Here is a 23,760-nt window from a genome sequence, read left to right as displayed (position 1 = left end):
ACGCGGGGATATAATCCTTATTTTAAAATTAGTGACCTCTTCTAACATTAAACAACAACTCAAAACTAACAAATTTTGTGTTTGTTACATTACACAACAGTTAAAATTCACACTTAATATTCTAAAAGTTAATTTTTCGCTTGCACTAGGGAGGTGTGTTCGTATATGCATAATACATCGGCAATATGTATAGTTTTACAGCTATTAATCTATTTGCTTTCGTATTACATTTCAGTGTTTTTATACAACTGGATTAAGATACACATCAAATATCTGCAATATCAACAGTATAAAATAGTTATTTACGATACAAGTGCGAAAAAGAGGTAATTCGAATTACCTATTCGCACGTGTATCGTACGTTTTACATTACATATGGCCCTTTAAACTTTTTAAACCTTTAAACACACGAAAAGTGTTATTTTACGCACTAGTGCGGGTAAAATAGGACCACATGTACTGTAAACAATTTTTTTTTAATTTAAGATGTTTATAGTTTTAGACCGGCAGTGTTGTTAGAGTTGTTCGTATACATGTTAATATTATTAAATGTCGTATAAACACTCCAGTAAACTATTACATACTTCTACTAAACTCTTACATCTTAATATTATGTGAAAGTTCTGGAATACACAGATAATATAATATTATTATAAGTGTTTGCAGGTTATTAAAGTAAATAAGGCAACTTTTACGTACACTTTGCTTCTTTTCATTTAAAGGCCTGGCCAAACAGCCGGCGCGACGCAGCGCCGCGTCCGCGCGGCGCGACTGCGGCACATGCTAACAGGTTACCGACGTCAAACAGACTGCGTCCCGCCGGTATCACGCCCCGCTTCTGTCGCGCCACGCGCCGCGCGGCCCCTTGCGTCCACGCGGCGCGTGCGCAGCGCTGGCTGTTTGACCAGGCCTTAATTATTATACTATTATTTGGTCAAGAAGAGCTAAACAAAACACGTTGTATGCAAGGTATTGTAGGAATAGTACTAATGTATTAGTAAAGAACACTATTTTCTAAGAATCAAAGATTATCTTACAATCGGACAACATTTCGTCGCGTACTCGAAAGATCTTAAATGTAGTTATACCAGGGTGGCCAAAAAATAAGTGCCTTCCCGTTGCCAGGGAGGTTTTGGGATTATACTGAGCAAGTTTTACTATGGCACCAACCCTAAAATCGCGAAAAAAATTACCCTCCCATAGAAAATGGACTAGCCAAAAAGTATGAAACAACCAAATTTTCTTTTCGCGATTTCGGGGTTGGTCCCATAGTAAAAGTTGCTCAGTATAATTCCAAAACCTCCCTGGCAACGGGAATGCACTAATTTTTTGGCCACCCTGTATATAAATAAGAGTCAGTCGCACCAAACAGTCTGTCACTGTTAAAGCGTAGGTGTATAAATTTTATTGTACATATGGTAGGAATTAAGTTTCATAATTCACTCCTGGGTGACAGTGTTTAGGCAGCTAACCGTGGTTGGTGCAACTAGTCCTGAGGATGTTTATTAGGGAAAAAACACATGTAAAGTGTCGTCTATCGACTTATTATATCTATGCCCTGCGTCTATTAAATTAAATTCAATATACCTATTTATATTCTAGCGTGTGCCTTAGTCCAACGAAGAATGCCTATCTCATCATATAGTGTAGTTTCGTCTCATAAGGAAAGTTTGGCGAATAGTGGTCGATAACTACGCTATTATATTAATTAAATTGTCTAATTCGTCACAATCAAGACAGAATTTCCAAGCAATAGGTACTTACCAATGCTAATGCATTATTAAAAGTACTTATAAAAGATATAAAAAAAACCTTAATGTCTGAGCATGAAGATTCAAATTTCAACGACAGCCTTTGTAAATCTCTCAAATTGCAACATTTAGGCTCAACACCGCAGAATACAATAACAAATCTTAAAGCAAAGCTCTGCCTCTTTGCAGGCTCCTACATGGACGTCAAAATGTTAAAAATGACAGTATTTTCAGCACCCGTTTTCCTCCTGGGTTCCCTGATTTCATAATTAGTAAATATCTGATAACAGTTACAGTTGGTTTCTTTAACATATTCAGGGCCAAGAACCCGACTGTCGGGTACACTGTTCGTAGCGACTACGCGCTCCATACGGCAAAACCGTGGCTACGCGCTACGAGCGTAACCCGTGGCACTTAGTGGCAATCAATGTGTTAACTATGTATATGTCGGCGGCCGATCGTAAGATCAGGCATATCGTGAAACGTAAAAATCTTTGACTCGTTCTCTGAGTCGACGGAGCCCCACTAAATGGGGCTCCTATTTCTGGGCAGTTTGCCCTTCGGGCATCTGAAGCAACCTAACGGACCTATCCTACCTGTATATTGGTTTAATGTGACTATCGTCAAAACATTACACAGGAACATTACGATCTGACTGATCTTACGATCGGCCGCCGACATATACACCGGTAGTCAGGATACAATAAAGCAAATAACCACTCACTCCGTGCTTAGCAGTACAGATATGGCTACGATCAAGAAGATGTGTTATTGGGCGACCGCTCGGGGTTCGTCGGCTCATTTTCGGGTTTCGTCGGCTCATTTTCGGGTCTCGCGGGTACGATTGCGGGTCTCGCTGGCTCGATCGCAAGTCTGGAAGGGTCGGTGGGTCCGTCGGTGCGCGCGCACGCTTCGAGCACGTACTTGTTGAAGAGCTCGGGCTTGTCTAAATATACGTGGTGGCCGGCACCGTTGATCACCTGTAATTGTAATAATGGAGATGTGTGGTCATTTCTATAGAGTCAACAATACGCCGCTCCCCCCTTTGAACGCATTACGTTATACACAAAAACCGGGCAAGTGCGAGTCGGACTCGCGCACGAAGGGTTCCGTACCATAATGCAAAAAAAAAACAAAAAAAAGCAAAAAGAAAACGGTCACCCATTAGTGATGTACCGACTATTGATCTGGCCGACTAGCCGACTAGCCGACTAATCGGCGCTCGAATGGCCGATTAGTCGGCCGACTAGTCGGCTAGTCGGCCAGATCATTAGTTTCGTATAAGTTCAGGTGAAAAACAATAGTTTTGCTCTTTTGGTTGCGCTATTCATAATTTAGGGCTCGCGGTCGGGTCCGGGTTTCGGGTACCCGTTGTCGGGGCCCCGTTCTCGTGCTACACGAAACCGGATTTGTGGCCCGTTCGGAACGGATAATTAGGATCCGTGTAATTAAGATCCGTGTACCCGTGTTACCCGTGTGTCCGGATCCACGGATATTAATTACACACGGGTCCGGCCCGTTCTCGACGTTAGTGACGATGACGATCGATCGCGTTCTTTATAATAAAAGCAAAGAATCTTATACCTTTAAACGAGCAATTCCATTATATTCAAATACTAAATGTACTATTTAACTAAGCAGACTTGTAACCGTTGTTACCAATAAACTTTCATTTTCATTTTATCATTTTCATGTTTTCAATTTCTATTTTTTGAGCATTTCAGAAATGGCTCTAACAGTTTCGATGAAATTTGCTGGGCGGGGGGGAACAAAACGAAAAAAAAAAACAGAATGGCAACAACTATAGTTCGTTTTTTTTAGCATTAGAAAGAACTCCACAGAAGTAAGCGTACAGTTTTTATCAGGCTCTTTTATTGTTAATAATTATTGAATTATCTAATGTAGCACGGTCAATACATATAATTTACTTCAAATTATTACCGCTAAAAGTGCCGGATTTGGAACCACAAGCTTACTTCTGCGAAGTTCTTTCTAATGCTAAAAAAAACGAACTATAGGTATGACCAAATGGCCCAGTTAAATTAAGGGTTTCACCTCGGAATGAGAGATAATAAGCTGGAAACTCGTATACACCTTAGTTATGACATTTTAAAGGTTCTCTTAAAAGTCGACGCATATATCGTGTGCGCGTCGGAAGTTATTCCAGGTCAAAGGTCATAAAAACTGGTTATTCGCGGATATCAAGTTTCCTATAGCTCCAATTTTATTGACATGTAGGTAAGAATTGTAGGGAATACAATTTGCGACGAGTTAGGTATAAAACGTTTTTTCATGCCATTAGCCATTTTCAAGATATACGGCATAGAAGGCGCAGCGGCACGGGAAACGCACTATAACGCAAGGCGAGCTGGTAATCTGTGTGAATAATACGTTCTATAAAGTTTATTAATCGTTAAAATGACACTTATGGATCACATATAGATTTTAAAACAAAAGTGGCCCCTCCTGTGGACAATAGCTAACAGCTTGTGTGTATGTATGTAATGATTTTATGACATAGTTTACTACAAAAAGGGTACCCCTTTATTGAGGTTTAATCAGGAAATTAAGCTTTATAGCCTTTAACTTAAGGTATTTCTACAGGAAAGAGGTAGATTTTAAGTACTAATAATACATGAAAATGTTTTCACATTGTCATGAATTTGAAGTTGTCATTGAATAATTTCCTATCGTTTTGTTTTAGCGTAATAAAGCCTAAGATTCAGGTTTATTATTTATTCTCATTAATCCCATACCATGTCAATTTATTACGCTAAATTTCCTTTAAAGCTCGTGTAAGAAAGATTCAGTAAAAATGGAAAAGTATCTTAGACCCGAAAGATTCGAAGCGGATCCGTTGGACAGCCAAAATGCTTCAAAATGGCTCCATTGGAAAAATACTTTTGAAAATTTTCTTCAAGAATGCAAAGCCGAAACGGATGCGGTAAAATATAAACTGCTTATTAATCGCATAGCGCCAAATATTTACGAATATATCGCTCAAACAAGTGACTATAACAGCGCTATGTCTACGCTGGAATGTTTGTTCGTCAAACCGAAGAGTGAAATATTCGCACGCCATAATCTGGCCTCCCGGCGTCAACAGAACGGTGAGACTGTCGACCAGTATCTTCAAGCGCTTAAACTACTCTCTAAAGATTGCTGTTTTAAAGCAGTTACTGCCGACCAATACGAAAAAGATTTCATCAGAGATTCATTTATCGCGGGTCTATCGTCTTCCGCAATTCGTCAACGATTACTTGAAAATATGACTCTTACACTAGATGAAGCTTACAACCAAGCTCGTGCCTTAGAATCTGCCCAAATACAATCGCAAAGTTTCATTCCACAACAAACCGCTGCGGTCAGTCAATCCTCGCCAATTCCTGCGCAATCCACGTCCACTGCCGCAGCTACAGCTTCAACTCGGAAACCTAATACATACTTGACTAATTCTCAAAATGAAAAATGCTACTTCTGTGCAAACCCACGCCATCCTCGCCGACTGTGCCCTGCTTTTCAAGCCACCTGCCTTAAATGTGGCAAACAAGGCCACTTTGCGAAAGTGTGTAGAGGGAGTGCCTTGCAAAACGCAGCTATAGTAACAAACGATGACGAACAAAGTGGAAACGAGTCTTTACTTTTGACTCTAGCAGCAAGTGGGACAGAAAAATGCATCACAACTATCGAGGTAAATGGAATAAGTCTCCGAGCCTTGATCGACACAGGAAGTTCAACGAGTTTCATAGACGAAGAAGTCATTAAGCAATACGGTCTGGCCACGAAGCCCTGGGGCCAAAGCGTATCAATGGCGACATCAGAGCACCAATCAAACGTTACTCAAGTCTATACAGCCACCATCACCCTAGAAAATCGGACTCACTCTGGCATAATCCTTCGAGTATTGAAAAATCTGTGCTGAATTGCTATATTGGGTCGCGACGTATTGAGGCAATATTCTTCAGTAGAATTTGATTTTGGCGGTCACTTACCTCCATTAAAACTGTTCGCCTTAGAAGAAGCTTATATCGACCCCGTCGATTTATTTGCCAATATGTCACCTGAATGTCACCCGGTTGCAGTGAAATCTCGCCGATTTGCGCCCCAAGATCAAAAATTCATCGAAGATGAAATTAAGAAACTCCTAGCTGACGGAATCATTGAAGAAAGTAATTCGCCATGGCGCGCTCAGGTCCTCCTGACAGGCGGCGCGCAACACAAAAAACGTATGTGTATAGACTACTCGCAAACAGTAAACAAGTATACCTACGTACCTAGATGCATATCCTCTTCCTAACATCGAAGACGTTATTGCGAAGGTTTCAAACTTCAAAGTATTCAGCAAAATCGACCTAAAATCAGCCTATCACCAAATTCCTATTATTCCTGAAAATAAGCCGTTAACAGCCTTTGAAGCAGCCGGCAATTTATATCAATTCCGCCGTATCCCGTTCGGGGTGACGAACGGTGTTGCATGTTTTCAAAGAGCTATAGATTCAATAATTCGAAAAACAAATATTGATGGAATATTTCCATATTTGGACGACATAACTGTATGCGGGAAAAATAAGAAAGATCACGACGAAAAACTAAATACATTTTTGAAAATCGCAGAGAAGTATAACCTGACCATCAACAAAGAAAAGAGTCAATACGCTTTGACAGATATCAGTATTCTTGGATATAATATAAATAACGGAACTGTAAAACCCGATCCAGACCGACTACGTCCGCTCCTCGATTTAGCACTGCCTCAAGATTCAGCATCCTTAAAACGAGCCATAGGACTGTTTTCACATTACTCTAAATGGGTGCCCGACTTTTCAAATAAGTTACACCCGCTAACACTAGTAGAAAAATACCCTTTGGATTCCAGACAAGCAGCTGCATTTAAAGAAATTAAACGCATTATATCTAACTCGACGCTGTCTGCTATCGATCCTGATGAAACTTTTACCGTTGAAACAGATGCATCAGATTATTCCATCGCTGCCTCGCTAACACAAAATGGCCGACCTGTGGCATTCTTTTCGAAATCTCTAAGCGACAGCGAGAAGAACTACCCTATCATCGAGAAGGAAGCTTACGCTATAATAGAAAGCCTTAAAAAATGGAGACATTATTTACTCGGACGATCATTTTATCTCGTCACTGATCAAAAATCAGTAGCTTATATGCTACAAGGGCATGCCAGTAAAATAAAGAATGACAAAATTCAGAGATGGAGAATAGAACTCTCAAATTATACTTTTGACATCAAATATCGTCCAGGAAGTCAAAACACTGTAGCAGACGCTCTGTCAAGGCAAGTTTGCTGCGCAGCGTCAACCGATGACCGTCTAAAGGAATTACATCAGTCACTTTGTCATCCTGGTGTGGCTAGGCTAACACACTGGATTAGGTCTAAAAATTTACCATTTAGCTGTGATGATGTAAAGAGAGTCGTATCATCATGCCCCACATGTGCGGAAATCAAACCCAGATTCAGCAAATCAACCGGGACTTTAATAAAAGCTACCGCTCCTTTCGAGAGATTATCTATGGACTATAATATTTATTTAAATTTTGACGATCATAGACGAATACTCCAGATTTCCTTTTGCGTATGCTTGCTCAGATATGAGCACGGAAACCGTCACAAAACACCTGAGCGAACTATTTTCTGTATTTGGATACCCGGCAACTATTCATACGGACCAAGGGACTTCTTTTATGTCCATTGAAATGAAAGACTTTTTACACTCTAAGGGCGTGTGCACTCCACAAGCAGATCCTCACCTTACAATCCTCAAGGAAATGGACAGGTCGAACGCCTGAATGGCACTCTATGGCAAACAATTCGCCTTGCTTTGAAAACCAAAAACTTGCCTATCACCATGTGGGAGACTGTGATGACACAAGCGTTACATAGCATCCGATCTTTACTTTGCACCTCAACTAATAAGACACCGCACGAGAGAATGTTCAACCACTGTCGACGATCTTCGTGGGGGCAATCTATGCCAGCATGGCTACAGCCCGGTAAAGTCCTCCTCAAAAAATTCATTCGTGCAAGCAAGTACGACCCTCTGGTAGAAGAAGTTGATTTACTAGAAGCAAATCCCAGCTATAGTTCAGTGAGATTATCAAACGGCAAAGAAATGCTGGTTTCGAATCGCCATCTCGCTCCCAGGGGTGCACTGCCACTAGCGGAGTCTAACACAAATGATCCTACTCCTATACATGGTGAAGAGAATGAAGCAAATCATGATTTTGAATCCCATGGAAATGAAGTACTCGCAGATCCCATTGCTGGGCCCTCTGACCCCGCGACTGAAACAACCCAAAATGTCGGTGCTCCAGACGTGACTACAGAGCCAACTCCTAGCCCTTTTATTCCGAATGAGCCACGTCGTTCGGCTCAAGCTCGACGACCCCCTTCCCATCTGTCGGACTACGTTCAGGACTAAGGAGGGAAGAATGTCATGAATTTGAAGTTGTCATTGAATAATTTCCTATCGTTTTGTTTTAGCGTAATAAAGCCTAAGATTCAGGTTTATTATTTATTCTCATTAATCCCATACCATGTCACACATGCTTTTATTTAACTCCCGAAATCTCTATCTGTAGTTAAAATAGCGAGATGAAGTAGTTTTAAGTTCATTCTTATTCGTTTTCTTTGTTAGAAAGTACATTGTTTTAGTTCCAAAAATAGATTCCCCATCCATAATTTATCCAGAAATGATATATCACATGTCCTAATATGTACAGCTTTAGAGAAATGATGCTTCAATTGAAGCGCGGCAGCGTCGAACTTAACCCCCCTCCCCCCACTAAATGTGCCGTGGCTCTCGATGTCTCCCGGTCAGAATCTACTCAGACCAGCTAAAATCAACTGTGCCAAGTTTCAGCGCATAGTCACAAAATGTAAGGTCTCATTCACTATCAAACCAACTTATAGTACTTATGTCTGATCACTGCGCTTTCTGTGCCCTATATCTTGAAAACGGCTAATCTCATGAAAAAATGTTCGATGCTTAACGTGTCACAAATTTTATGCTCTACAATTCTTCCCTACATGTAAACAGCGGTGGAGTTATAAAAATCTTGATATTCGTAAAAAACCGATTTTCATGAACTTTGACCTTGATTAACTTGTGACGCGCACATGATATATGCGTCGACTTTTAAGAGAACCTTTAAAATGTCATAAAGAAGGTGTATACGAGTTTCCAGCTTATTATCTCTCATTCCGAGGTTGACCCCCTTTTTAGGCTTAAGATGACTGGCCCAAAATGAAAACAGCTGAACTAAGATTAGAAACTTTGACCGACTGAGTGGCAAACTAAAATCTTAAAAAATCCATTAGTGAAAAAAATCCAATTCTTGTTTGTAAAACAGCACGGCTACCTACTTCTTTAACTTTCCAAACAAAAGGTATGTCGGGTAAAATACCTGTGTCAAAATTGCCACGGCTATTTTATTGCATGTGCCGCCCGCAAACCATTATTATCTTAATCTACACGTGTACATTTCTATGAACTTCGCACGAAATAAAAATTATCTAAGTAATAAGTTGGACAAAAAAAAGTCTTCAGCGGATTTGATAGCCCACGCAGTGCAAGTGTCATTTATAGGTCATAATTTCATAGAAATTGTGATTGAAAAAAAATGTAGATTTAACCAAATCAATACCTACGTTCATTTCATAAATTAACGTATTGATTTGGTTAAATCTACATTGTAAGCCTATGATTACAGTTCTTATTGAGGTATTTATTATTTTAAGTGTTAGTTGAGTTTAAGATTATGTTTAGTTCAATTACCTACATATTAGTAACGTGCAACGTTACATTACAAAGTATGACGTTTAAAATAACTCTTCCACTGCGTGGGCTATCAAACCCGCTGCAGACTATTCTTGGTCTGACTCTAGTATCTTAATATTTATTATAAACCTACATGCTCATTATTTAATCATTTTTACAAGCAGTAACATTTAATATACAATTGGTGTCTCATTTAATATAATCCGACTAAATTACATTTCAGCAACACCTCCATATTTCACAAAATAAAATATCAAGACATTATCCACCAGTAGAATACCACCTCTTAAATATTGTTTAAATTCGAACCGGCCGGGGGAGTCGGTCCGCCGGCGCCGTGTATTCAATACCCGAACGAAGCCGAAGTCCGCGGCTCCGGAGCCGAGCGTAGATCCGGAGCCGAACGCACTACACGGGAACGGATCTTGACGGGTTCGTGTAATTCGGAGGCTTAGCACCGCCGGGGCTAAGAACACGGATACACGGCTTGGCGTGTAGCACGGATATCGGGAGCCCTAATTCATATATTAGCTTGGCTAAAAGGTGTTTTCTATTGGTTCAAAGACCTATCACAAGAATCCTCGTTCAATTTCTGTCTTTCTTTTATTTTGCGATCCTGATGAGCAGAAAAAGTTTTCACACCCTGAATAGGTATTTTGGTAAAATAGACATAAAACATATGGTAAATATTATTAACTGTTGGTTTCTTTTTTTCTGTTTTTCTTTCACTAATAAAGTGCCGACTAATCGGCCAGTTTTGCCGACTAGTCGCCGACTAATCGCCGACTACAAATGTGGCCGGATAGTCGGCTTTCCCGACTAGTCGGCGACTAGTCGGTACATCCCTATCACCCATCCAAGTACTGACCCCTCCCGACGTTGCTTAACTTTGGTCAAAAATCACGTTTGTTGTATGGGAGCCCCATTTAAATCTTTATTTTATTCTGTTTTTAGTATTTGTTGTTATAGCGGCAACAGAAATACATCATCTGTGAAAATTTCAACTGTCTAGCTATCACGGTTCGTGAGATACAGCCTGGTGACAGACGGACGGACGGACGGACGGACAGCGAAGTCTTAGTAATAGGGTCCCGTTTTACCCTTTGGGTACGGAACCCTAAAAACGTCACTGACACGCCAAGGTCCCGGGCGCAAGCAAGCTAATGTAAAGCTTACTTGTAAGTGTAAAAGTTACTCTGACAGCGTCCGTCATAACACCTATTGTCCATTCAACTGTAAAAATATGCGTGCTCAAATCATCTCAAAAATATCGCCTGCTATACAGGACAACGACACAGCAACCTTATTCCTATAGACATAGAGTCGACAGCGACACTTACTTGCACGAACGTATTGTGAGGGCTCTGCCGCTGGTCCGCCAGCACCTGGGCCGTGCTGTTGTCCACCCAAGACCGGCTGCCATACAACACGGTGACGGGAAGGTTCGCGTCCAGTTTGGACACTCGCTTCACCATAGGGTTCTTTGCCCAGCCGAAGCCGTGCATTAATGTGTGGAACGCGCTTTCACCGCTGGAAATAAAATTCAAAATATTTTGTCAATTGTGTCGGAAAGAGTCTATAGGTCAGGAAATGAATGCTCAAAAAACGTTGTAGAGGGAAATGCTAGGAACACAATTTTTGACTCCGTAACTTTGTTTGGACTAGTTAGGAGGTGAACATATCAAAAGTCCCCGGCTGTAGCCCCGCTGCTGGGGGGTAGAGGGGGGTAAGAAGGTCGAATTTTTCGGTTTTTCATTGATATCTTGGAAACTTTGCGTCTTAGCGACATGACTACTAAGAAAAACCGAAAGCTGATAAAATTAGTTACAAGTTTTATCCAGTCAAGTTTTTCGATATCATGAATAGTTTTTGAGATACCCGCTCTTGAAAGTTTATTTAGGGATTTTAATTTTATCTTGATATCTACGTCAGTGAAGCTGTTAGGCCATGTTTGGTATCATTTTCGTATAAATCGGGGGTGCTGAATTCATTTATGGTATCACATTTTAAATTTTAATGTCATTGTTATATTACAAATTTGCCACAGAAAATATCTTGCGATGATTTCGAGATTGGCGAATTGCACGATTATTATATTTTAAAGTGTAATAAATTCGCATTCTCATGTACAGTGTAATAAATTCGCATACGCATTCTCTCTGAAACCACTGGTAGCTTAAAAAACGACAATTCACCGTTTAATGTTGAATTTAAACAAACGTCCACTGTACAGTTATAATAACTTTTTGTTTTGTTTCTCCATTATTGCACAAAAAAGTTCACAGACGCGTGTCTCAAGCGGATGGCACTCGCGCTCGCAGTGGTCCCAACCGGTCCGAGATATCGTGTCCGTGAGCAGTGTCTATGTGTGCGTTGCTCGAGCGCGCTTTGTATGTAGATTGATTTCTGTACCTATCTGTTTTGTGGTCTAGGCGTAACTTTACACATCTGTACAAGAGATAAGAATACATTTTAAAACTACCCAAATCACTTTTAGGTACCGTAAACTTCCGCAACAATGCCTACCATGCGAAACATTGCCTGGTTTGAAAAAAAAACGGATACTCTGCCAAACTACCTATATCTAACTCCTAATAATGGGAAAAGGGTGACTTTAAGTGGAATACGACATAGAAAGCTATATGAATATGATGACTGTTTTTTCAAGCCAGACAATGTTTGGCATAGTAGCCAGTGTCGAAGAAGTTTACGGTAATGAAATGACAAACATATCGTTATTAATTGTTCATCGTCTTAAAAAGCCTGCTTTTTATTGTTTATAGGTATATATTTGTATCTGCTTCGATCAATCTGATGGCGACTGATGTATACATGCGAATACTGACTGTAATACTGACTGACTGTAACAGAATAACAAGATTGTTGATATTAAATATATTAAGAACGGGTCACTCACGTATATTAAGTCGAAAATCGCTCAATCTATCAATTTATGTAATAAGTCTGTGTCTCACGGGAGTTTTGTTATGAAGGTTGTTGATATTATATGAAAGCATTATATCGCCATACCTAGGAGTCTGCGTGTTGCACTGGTGTATATAATCCGGTATAACCGTCTCCGCGTCGGGCACAAAGTTCAGGTACTTCCTGGACAGGTCCGGCCTGGTCTTGCTAATGAGCCACTTCCCGGCCGGGCCGGCAACGCGCACGGCCCATAGCGGGTTGAGCGGGGACACAGCTGTGGCGACTGCGCGGACCCAGAGGGGGATCTGGTACTTTTCGTGCACGTTCGCCGGCTTTTCGGGGAAGCCCCAAGGGTCGGCCAGGATGAGGTGTTGTACTCTAGAAAATAAATGAATTCAGGCGGTCTAGCATAAGTTGCGTTCTCGCGTGCGAGTCCGTACTTGAAGTCGCACTAGATGTATGGAGTCGCGCGCGAGAACGCAGCTCATGCCAGACCGACAGGTGAAGGTTGATTGAGATATGGGGAAGGGGGCTTAGGATAGGGTGTAAGAACCATACTGTTCTACCCTAGAGGCGATATACGAGGGAAAAATTCGACCCATTCCGTTGTGACCCGGCTGGCCGTGCGGTTTTAGGCATCTGCCGCGCTTGCAGAGGACGCTGGTTCGATTCCAGCCTCGGGCGCTGGAGGCCCTTTCACTTTTTCTTTCGTATATGACATTTATTTCTATTTATAATTTATAATGTTTATACTTAAAAAAAAAACAAGTTAAAATATGTGCAGCTTAACTTCAAACTCTGGTAAATCCATTCGACGCTCTCAGCAAACATCTTCCTACCTTTTCTTAGTACCAAAATCGCATAATCTGACAGATGTATTTACCCGAGTTTGAAGTTAAGCGACTCATATTATCATTCAAATAATTTAATTTGTGTCTCATAGTTTTTGCAATAAAGTTTACGAATTGTCAGTTGATAGTGTGGCTGCAGACCATAATATAATGAGAGTACAGTAGGACGTAAATAGGACGTAAAATGTCTCTGTCCATCCCTCCTCACAGAACCGGGTTCATGTCGAATTCGTTCACTGTGCAGGTAGCGCGTCTTTGGAACGGACTTCCTTTTAACATAAAAAATGCGCCTAATAAGTTCGCTTTCAAAAAATCCGTACGTGCTTTCTTTGCTAGCAGAATGAAAAAATCTTAGTGTATTATTAGTTTCATAATATGTTTCGTCGTTATTTATTTATATATTTATATATATATATATATATATATATACATATATATATATATATATATATATGTATATATATATTATAGTATATGTGTACAGTATATTTGTATAGGTAATTAATATGTTATACGTAATTTATTGTTCGTTTTGCTGTTGTAATTATAGCACCGCTCACAATCTCTCTGCTTAGCCTTAAGGTTGACTGGTAGAGAATGCCTTATGGCATTAAGTCCGCCTTTTGTACTATAAGATTTTTCTTTTGTGCAATAAAGATTAAATAAATAAATAAATAAATAGGCTGGTTATTTTACTTACCCAGCTTAACATAAGGTTAAGGTTACTCATAATTAACTTGTATTGTAAATTTATACTGTCTCATGTACTTATAGATAGCACCACCTAGTTGTTAATCCGTTTTGCTATTACTGTCTCACCACAGTCTACTGTTAATGTAACTGTAATGTTAAACTAAATGTATTATTACCTACTTTTGTCAATCTTGCCTGTAGGAAATAAACAAACATACTAAAACTTACAAAACTATAGATAAAAAATTTGCCCCAGATCGCCGTCAACGGGCAAGGTGCCCAGAAGGCTGGCCGTATTTCCCCGCTGTATAGCGATGCTAATACGCTGGACGAAATAGTGGCCAGCCCTCTGGACACCAGAAGCCTCTATTAAGCGCGCCGACAAGTCTTTGTACAGTCGACGCGCACTTGGCCCCCACGGCCCCAAAGTTTCGACACCAAACGCCGCAAATATGTAGCTGCTTCCCAGAGCGGCATATTTGCGGCGCTTGAGGCTTTCGGCTGAGGAAGCCGCAGCGCCAGCAGAATCTTTGGTGTTTGGAACATGGGGCGGTGCCAGGGTATCAACGCAAGTAGCGTGCTATTTTGCCTGTTCTACTTGGTTAATAAAGAAATTTTGTATTGTATTGTACCTGTCAGGGTATTTAAGCGCGTACGCCGTGGCGATGTAGCCGCCGAGGCTGTGCCCCAGCAGGATGAACTGCCGGATGTTGACCTCGCGCCGCCACTCCTCCACGGACTCCACCCACTGCGCTTCCACCTTGTCTGCGTCCGTTGAGAACTTGGGCCGGGAGCTGCGGCCGAAACCTATGGCAATTACATAAACGTACGTTACGACTTCCAACTAATAATTGCAACTTTTTTTTTATTGGAGGCAAATCCGTTGTGGATACCTCCGCACCGCAGGGACAGCGCGGAGGTTATGTCCCACCATGGAGAACTGCTATCTTACCTAACAAGTCGATAGCCTACAGTCACCTGCAATAATATGTTACTCTTCGAACGCCGCAAAAATATGTGACACGCTCTTATGGCGCTATTATAGTATATAAGATCGTGTCAGATATTTTTGCTGCCTTCGTTGTGTAACATATTATTGCAGGTGACTGTACACCGGCCTATTAGCGGCCAGGGTGTTAAGGTTGGGGCACCACAGCGCCACGCCGGCGCCCATCCCGTGCAGCATCACCAGAGGCGTGGCCGGCGCCTCGTCGTTCAAGGAAATGGTCCATATCCTGTCCCACCACGTAGAACTGCTGTCTTACCCAGCAAGTCGATGGCGTACACCGGCCTGTTAGCGGCCAGGGCGTCAAGGTTGGGGCACCACAGCGCCACGCCGGCACCCATCCCGTGCAGCATCACCAGAGGCGTGGCCGGCGCCTCGTCGTTCAAGGAGATGGTCCATATCCTGTCCCACCACGTAGAACTGCTGTCTTACCCAGCAAGTCGATGGCGTACACCGGCCTATTAGCGGCCAGGGCGTCAAGGTTGGGGCACCATAGCGCCACGCCCGCGCCCATCCCGTGCAGCATCACCAGAGGCGTGGCCGGCGCCTCGTCGTTCAAGGAGATGGTCCATATCCTGTCGCTCTGTCCCACTACGGAACCGATGTCCACATAAAACCGCTTGTATGCTGTCTTCAGACCTGGTAAGGAGGTAAGCTTTATCAATTTAATTAAATTTAAGAACAACCACTGTACTATACTTTTCTCAATAAATTATTTGTATTTGTAATTTTGTGGATGAAGTAAGAGAATTTTAAGTATTTTTTTTTGAGTTTTTTAAGTTTTGTATGATTTGACGGTTAATTAACGGCCCACACTAGCGTCTCCTGAGCGTCGGCTAGTCAACTGTATGGTTGCTGCTCGAGACGCAACGTTGGCGCAACTGCGCAGCGACGCCATTTTCTATAGCGCTGACTAGACCCCGACGCTCAAAAGACGTTAGTGTGGGGTGGCCTTAAAGTTTGATCGTATTACGCCCAACATCGCTATAGCGGCACATGATACCTGACGTACGAAAGAAGCAATAATTAGTAGGTACCCTTGCCGCGAAGTTCAGGCTTACGTGCGTCTGCATGGTATACCTCGCAATGGACTTCCGCCTATAGTATTAATAAAGGTCATTATAGTATATTTATTTAGATTGGTATCGGTTATTTCTGTATCTTTGTTTGAATAAGATATAACAATACTTAATCCAGTTTCATTGTTCAGCGCTATATCTCGCAATTATGAGCACTATTATCGGACAACGCTAACCGCAGAGGACGAAGATAAGATTATCGGAGTTCCTTGATGAACGTAACACACACAACACAACATTAACAGCTGAAACTGTTGTTACCTTTGTATTAGTGTCGCACCGTGAGCTAAGAAGCTTTAGGCTGCGTCTCCACCAGAGATGTGCGAGGATGCGTAGTGACAGATGTGTTTGTCATGAACCAATAGAAACACATCATTTACTTATCCTCGCTCAGCGCAGCTCTAGTGGAAACAGCTCAGCGGAGAGCGGAGCGAGGCTTTTGTACATACAAAACAAGGGAAGGATGTGTGCGAGGAATGTGTTGCGAGGTACGGACACCAACGAAAAACATTAAAAGATGTGTGCGAGGAATGTGTTGCGAGGTACGAAAGCTCCGCTTCCGCCTCATCGTACCCCGCTCGCTTACCTATTTAAAAAGAGCCTACCGCTACACATCCTTGCATCGCTCAACTACCCTACCTCGCACATCTCTGGTGGAAACGCAGGCTGCGTTACAGAAAATAGAAAACTATTAAAAATAATATTCTCGTATAAAAAGCCAAAAGGTCTTACATGACAATATTTTCTTCTCAACATTTCGTAGCATCGTGTCGGACTGGCGCGTCCAGCTGAACCAACCGCCCGTCCAACTGCAACATAAATATATATACATTAACATATTGTCTACGTGAACAAGAAAAACTAAAAGATTGTTTTTGAAAGCGTAAGGCCCTAGGACTATTACACACGAGAAGAGAAGGTCAATCTGCGATCGCATGGCGCACCGCGGAACTCAGTGGTGTACTTAGTACTTATAATATTTTGTTCTACCGCTGTTGTGGAATCGGCTTCGCGTCGAATGGTACTTATCTGCCTAGCTGTTTTATACACTGATTCTTGGAGCCTATTCATACTCGACGAGACATCCGGTATCGGCATAAAAAATATGTTTCGGCAGAAGGTTCGGTTTCGGTTTAGAGTCAAAGAGAATTTAGACATAATTTCCTTTGACAAAATTCCTCTATTTCAAATTACATATCTTTGCTAGAGCACATCAGGACCTTCGGTTTCGCCAAACAATCCGGTTGAAGTCGGACACTAATAAGCTCTCGCAGAGCACCTAGACTCTCTACCTAGTGCAGTAGACACTAGTTGCTAGCACCATCACAAGAGCCAATAGCTTTGCGGGTAAACATTTGGAAAAAATGTCCTGTCACGAAGAGGTTTTTTCCTCTTTTATTACAGTGAAACCTCTTAAATTTGGTGATATTAATGACCTTATCTCTACTCCACTATGTGTAACGAAACAAACTGATGTTACATTGGAAAATTAATTCGATTGTATGCTTTATCCTCACGTAATAAAGTAAGTAATCGTTCGAACTGTGTTTGTAACATAACTGTTTATATTATACGTGTTGGGACAAGTCTAAATGGGGCAAAATCGTAAAAATATATTATAAGAAATGTAATTTTCACAACATACACAAATCGTGAAAGTTTAAACCAGCGTGGTACACATTTAAATAAAATAGAAAAACAAACACAAAAAGTAATTGATGTTCTAGTTGACATGCTATATATAGGGCTTAAATACAGCGTTAGTAAATAAATAAAACAAGCCAAGTAATTCATGCTTATGTATATCTATATTACTTATAGTTTTTATGGCTCTTTTATTTCTAAAGTTGTAGTGTTTCTCCTACCCTAACATACCCTTGATCTTTAAGCTTTTTATTCTTCTAAAGAAAAGGAATCGATAGGCATAAAAAAACACTGTTGTTAATACTAACTTTCTTCTTACTGAATGTAGGTATACTATATACGTTTCTAAATTGCCTAAATGTCAATCATCAATTATGAATTCGTGTATGGGATAACGCTAGAGTACTAGTAGGTACCTTAAACTGCAGTTATTTATACACGAGTTCTATTTAAAGTAAATTAGGAACTACCAAACAAAATAAGCCAATATAAACCTCATATCACACACAATAAGGTCTACGTTAACGGCACATGTCAGCGGTGCTAGTTACCGCGCGTAAACAGTGGGGTTGGGTTTATGGGCAGCCATCAAGCAATCTAGATAAGCGATCGGATTTAGCCGTGGGGACTATTTTTAAACTGCACCTGTTGTGATCCTAGGTATTATTGACGCACTACTTTGGATCGAATTTTTCGAACAAACTAATAAACCAGTTACACTGGATTTCTGATTTTTAGGGTTCCGTACCCAAAGGGTAAAAACGGGACCTATTAAATTAAGTACTAAGTAAGACTCCGCTGTCCGTCCGTCTGTCTGTCACCAGGCTGTATCTCATGAACAGTGATAGCTAGACAGATGATGTATTTCTGTTGCCGCTATAACAACAAATACTAAAAACAGAATATAATAACTAATAAGTATAATAAGTGGGGCTCCCATACAACAAACGTGATTTTTTGCCGTTTTTTGCGTAATGGTATGGAACCCTTCGTGCGCGAGTCAGACTCGCACTTGGGTTTTAATGACCGGGAAAGCGCGACGCGTGTCCGATTCAGCTCGGGCAAAAATGCATGCTCTCATATGTCTGGCTGTTTTCCTCTGCAGGTCGTAATTTCTCGTGAAATTATTGAAAATATTTCATTATGATGATGGAGTCATAGGAATTCGTGAAGTCTACACTTCACAGAACCACCTAGTTATAAATAAGTACGTAGAATTCATTTTTATTGTAGAATAAAATCCGAACCACTTTTGAATTCTGATATTAACGATTCTCTACAAATCTACGCTTGTTAAACCGTATGTACTATACTACACCTTAATCCTATGCTGAAATCAGTATAAAAATATGTGAACAGCATGCCGGAAGTCCAAACATACAATAAACTAATTAATAATATCATTTTATTGCACAAGTAATCTTTGTTCCGTCTGATAACAGCGTCATGGGTGAATCATCCGCATCGTACTTTGGTGCTACCGTACTTAAGTCCCTCTACTTATATTCATATAAACGACCATTGTGTCGATAACTAGGTACACTAGGTCCTCACTCCATAAAAGCGCTAGTGGCCTAACGGTAAGAGAGTGCGACTTTCAATCCGGAGGTCGCGGGTTCAAACCCCGGCTCGTGCTAATGAGTTTTTCGGAACTTATGTACGAAATATCAGTTGATATTTACCAGTCGCTTTTCGGTGAAGGAAAACATCGTGAGGAAATCGGCCTAATCCCAAATATTTAAGGCCTAGTTCTACTCTGGGTTGGAAAGTCAGATGACAGTCGCTTCCGTAAAAACTAGTGTCTACGTCAATTCTTGGGATTTGTTGTCATGCGGACCTCAGGCTCCCATGAGCCGTGGCATAATGCCGGGAGAAGGCGAGGAAGAAGAAGAAGAAGAGTCCTCACTCCATACATCAGTTTTGGTACTTTTGGTACCAAAACGACGACGATTATTTTCGTAGTTCGAAGTCGAAAGATATAGCAGTAAATTTACTGTGACTACAAAATTTACTTTGACAATACGGCTCTATTTCAAATTCTATTTGATGTAGATTCTACAGTGTAGCGCATATTCTAGTGTTCCGTAGGTACTAATCAAGGCATGATTAAATTTGACCTTGGATCGAATTACTTGTCGCCGTTTGGCATAAAAGTCGTAGATACAATAAATAACACAGTTCCCAAGGTCAGAGCTATTTAAATGACGTAATAAGTTTTTTTGTTAAATATACACTCAAGTGCAATGAGAAAGGGTCGCATTATGCGGGAATTACTATTACTCGGGAATTACTATTACTAATTACTAAGTGACCTTTTTATTGCTCCTGAGTGTACAATGAAAAATTATAAAGGCTATATTCCACAACGGTATTTTAATTTTGATTAAATAACTTAACTTTAAATAACTTGACTTTAAGTCAAGGTTCCAAATTTAAAAACGAAACTAACGATTCTGGGACTTAGGAGGATATACACAACCTTAATGTCTAGGCAATAAGGTCGTGTACACATATTTAAGGCGCATTGCCTGTGTCGATATTATAGACCTTGACTGTACATTGATATACCCTTGAATTGACCGAAATATTTAGTGTAGTTGCTATGGCAATGAGCCTACATAACAGAAAATTACCATGTTACCTAAATAGAGTTACGTCAATAAAACTAAACTAGGGCAGCACCAGCTAAGACTAACTACAAAATATATATGTAGGCTGAAATAAATACAAATAAATTCCCAGCAATTAAAATGCGTGAGTGATAAGCACGATAATTAGCCGGGTCCACACAGAGCGAGCATACGTGCGAGGCAATTTCCTCGTGCACAAAATAGCCAGTAGCCGGGTAGGTACTGACTGAGCGAGCAGCCTCGCGAGGAAGCCTTGGACGATTGCCGCGCGAGGCAGCCTCGGTTAGTAGGATTTCTTGCACGAGGCTGCCGCGCGCGGAAAAGCCGAGCCACGGTGACGCCTGAGCCAAACATCGAGCGCTCAGTTTAACGTGAAGTCGCACAGACACCGCGCGTGTCATGAGCCCGTTCATTCGAAAAGCTGTCGCTACCACTGCGTTTCTAATAATTCTAAGGCTTGTAAAAAAAAGAAAACGAAAACCTAAACATTTTTGGGTGAAACTATTTTTTAGGGTACCTAAAGGGTAAAACGGGACCCTATTACTAAGACTTCGCTGTCCGTCCGTCCGTCTGTCCGTCTGTCTGTCACCAGGCACCGTACCACGAACCGTGATAGCTAGACAGTTGAAATTTTCACAGATGATGTATTTCTGTTGCCGCTATAGCAACAAATACTAAAAACAGAATAAAATAAAGATTTAAGTGGGGCTCCCATACAGCAAACGTGATTTTTGACCAAAGTTAAGCAACGTCGGGCGTGGTCAGTCTTTGGATGGGTGACCATTTTCTTTTTGCATTTTTTTCCGTTTTTTTTTATTTATGGTACGGAACCCTTCGTGCGCGAGTCCGACTCGCACTTGCCCGGTTTTTTTTCTCGACTTTTCCCTCCTGTAAAATCCTAGCAAGGACTCCATCTTTTTTTTTAAATCACTTTGGAATGTTTATTTCCTGGCTTATATTTCTCCCCGCATATTCTCTTAGTTCTTTATTAATATAATCGGGACATTTCGCATCCCATAATCGTCTATATTCACCATATAGTTTTATCAATTTAAGGCACTGTTCTTTATCCATGGCGCTAACATGCGGCGAACAAGCGAGGCGGCGAACAAAACATAACCGTCTTGAGTGAGCGCGGCAAACTTACCGAGGCGCCTTTGAGCATGGACAAAAAACCGACAACGCACGGCTCGGGCCGAGGCGCGCTCGGCCGAGGCCGAACATGCGTTTGCCTCGGGCGAGGCACGTCCTGACTGACCGAGGATTTGCCTCGCGAGGCTGCTCGCTCAGTCAGTACCCGGCTAGTGTAGAAGTGCCTCGGCCGAGGCGACGCGCGCTAATCACGTCTACACTGGCCGTTTGGTGCGCGAGAAAATGCCTCGCGCGTATGTTGCCCTGTGTGGACCCGGCTAATAACAAGCACAATAATTTAAAATAAATAATAAGCAAATAAAATATTACAGACACTAACTGGAACATGTTATAAATCTTACTTCCAAATAATTGATATAATATTTCCAATCCATGTCCTGCTTACTACACTGAAATACAAAAATGACCATTAATGAATATGGGGACAAAATTAAGCAAATGATATAGATATAGACACAATGAATAGCTTTCCCGCAACATGTTTTAATGTTTCTATAAGACTATTCTGTGACCCTATAAAAGACTTAGGGTGACTGCTACAGTCATTGGCCACTACATAGTAAATGGCCTTTCCTAAAAAATCAGAAAGAATGAAGTGAAGATAAGTCTTATTGTTTGGAGTATAATATCCCTTGGACTTATTGTATTCTGAGAAGCAAGGAATTAACACAAAAAATGTATGTTAATTGACAAAAAACCTATCATTCATATATTTATAACTTTACTTAGGAATTAATATATAAACCTTTTATCTTTCTGCAGAATGACATAAGACAAGAATGAACTAACAAAAAAAAAACAAAAGCTATGACTAGCCACAATCATGTTATGCATGTTAACCATGATTCACCATTAACTTACTAACCCTCAATTATTTGAAGGACAAAAAAAGTTAAAAATAAACTGGATGTATTTGATACCTATTCTTGTTATTAGAGTAAATTACTATGGTCTTTGTGGAGTGGATCATATGAAGTAGTACATATGTTTTCATATGATCAGAAAGTAAACTTTTATCTTTGTTTTAATACCTAAACAGACTATCAAACTGATTTTTGAATAACCGAGTTCACACAGAGCGAGCATACGCGTGATGCAATTTCCTCGCACACAAAATGGCCAGTGTAGACGTGCCTTGCGCGTGACACCTTGGTCGCTCTGTGTGGACCTGGCTAATAATATAAAGTCAAGAAATTATTATTATCACTGACCTAGATCAAATTATTAAGTATAATCATATAGACCTATTATAAGAACTAGTATTTAAATCAAATTACTGAATAAAAAAAAAAAATCAAGCAAACACCAAAAATCACACACAACACTCATAGATAACTTGCTTGTCAATCCCCATTGAAGACTTAAAATAATCTGAAATGTAGACAATAGATTCAAAAATAATTGACTGACATGGTAGAAAAAATGGATGATGTAATGCAATGGAATACATTATCAATGTTATATCTGTTTAAATGATTTGTGTTCATAGTTTGTAATAAAGTATCTTTTTAAATTATTAATTGTTTAAAGAACCTTTGATACCTTTGCATTATTTTAAAGGTTTTGTAAATTATTATTTGCCACAAATTACAGGATAATAAAATAATTGATTAAAAATTAAGAATAAATCGTACAAATTACCTCATAAAGATAATAATGATGTTAAAAATGAAGTGGATGACATACAGGCTCCAGCTTTTACAGAACTGGGCCCCGGGCATTACTGGCGGCGGGTATGATCGTGAGCATGCAGCCTGCACACCTACGAAGCCAAAATGTGATGAACATGAAACAATGAACAAACGGAAATTGATAAACCAATAACACGCAATCCCTGCAATCATATAGGTTGTGCAATACAATTAATTGCTAAATTCCTTAATCGTTGCCGACGAAACGAAATGATAAACAATAAATTTATTTCAGAAAACTCACCTGGTTTCGCTTGTCGTTACATTCAGTTCACTACCCATTTGGTGGTGGCTTGTGAGCCAGTAAACATATCACTAAAATGCTTAATTTTTATAATACTGCCGACTTTATTGACTTCAATGCGATGCGCAAAATAAATGACTGAAAAAATTTGCGCTTTTTCATATGACAAGTTGTCACTTGTCAGTTTTGACGACTGTCAGTGGGTTGGATCGAGCTACTTATGTAAACGCCCAGTTTTAAGAGATGCTCGTTTATTCATAACAGCTGTGTTTATTACCAAAAATAA

At 40.5% G+C, this 23,760-nt stretch overlaps 1 protein-coding gene across 6 annotated transcripts; it reads right to left on the bottom strand.

The window, feature by feature from the left end:
* Positions 1-1,804: 1,804 nt before the first annotated feature.
* On the bottom strand, positions 1,805-23,623 carry LOC134671769 ((Lyso)-N-acylphosphatidylethanolamine lipase). 6 transcript variants are annotated; one of them, XM_063529598.1, is made up of 9 exons: positions 23,475-23,613; positions 22,880-22,910; positions 21,881-21,928; positions 16,846-16,922; positions 15,467-15,673; positions 14,661-14,835; positions 12,590-12,862; positions 10,900-11,089; positions 1,805-2,731 (listed from the first exon to the last, which is right to left on the bottom strand). In XM_063529598.1, exons 2-9 carry the CDS (start codon positions 22,891-22,893, stop codon positions 2,507-2,509), a joined length of 1,209 nt encoding a protein of 402 aa, XP_063385668.1. In that variant the 5' UTR covers positions 22,894-22,910; positions 23,475-23,613; the 3' UTR covers positions 1,805-2,506. The 6 variants fall into 6 exon arrangements, with proteins under 6 accessions (XP_063385668.1, XP_063385665.1, XP_063385666.1 ...); XM_063529595.1 differs by lacking the exon at positions 22,880-22,910 and adding an exon at positions 23,181-23,301 and having other exon boundaries at positions 23,475-23,611; XM_063529596.1 differs by lacking the exon at positions 22,880-22,910 and having other exon boundaries at positions 23,475-23,623.
* Between the last annotated feature and the right edge of the window lie 137 nt (positions 23,624-23,760).

The sequence above is a fragment of the Cydia fagiglandana genome, chromosome 16 (assembly GCF_963556715.1).
Source record: "Cydia fagiglandana chromosome 16, ilCydFagi1.1, whole genome shotgun sequence".
NCBI lineage: Eukaryota > Metazoa > Arthropoda > Insecta > Lepidoptera > Tortricidae > Cydia > Cydia fagiglandana.
Note: the sequence above shows the minus strand (reverse complement) of the source record. Positions and strands in the feature narration are given on the sequence as shown.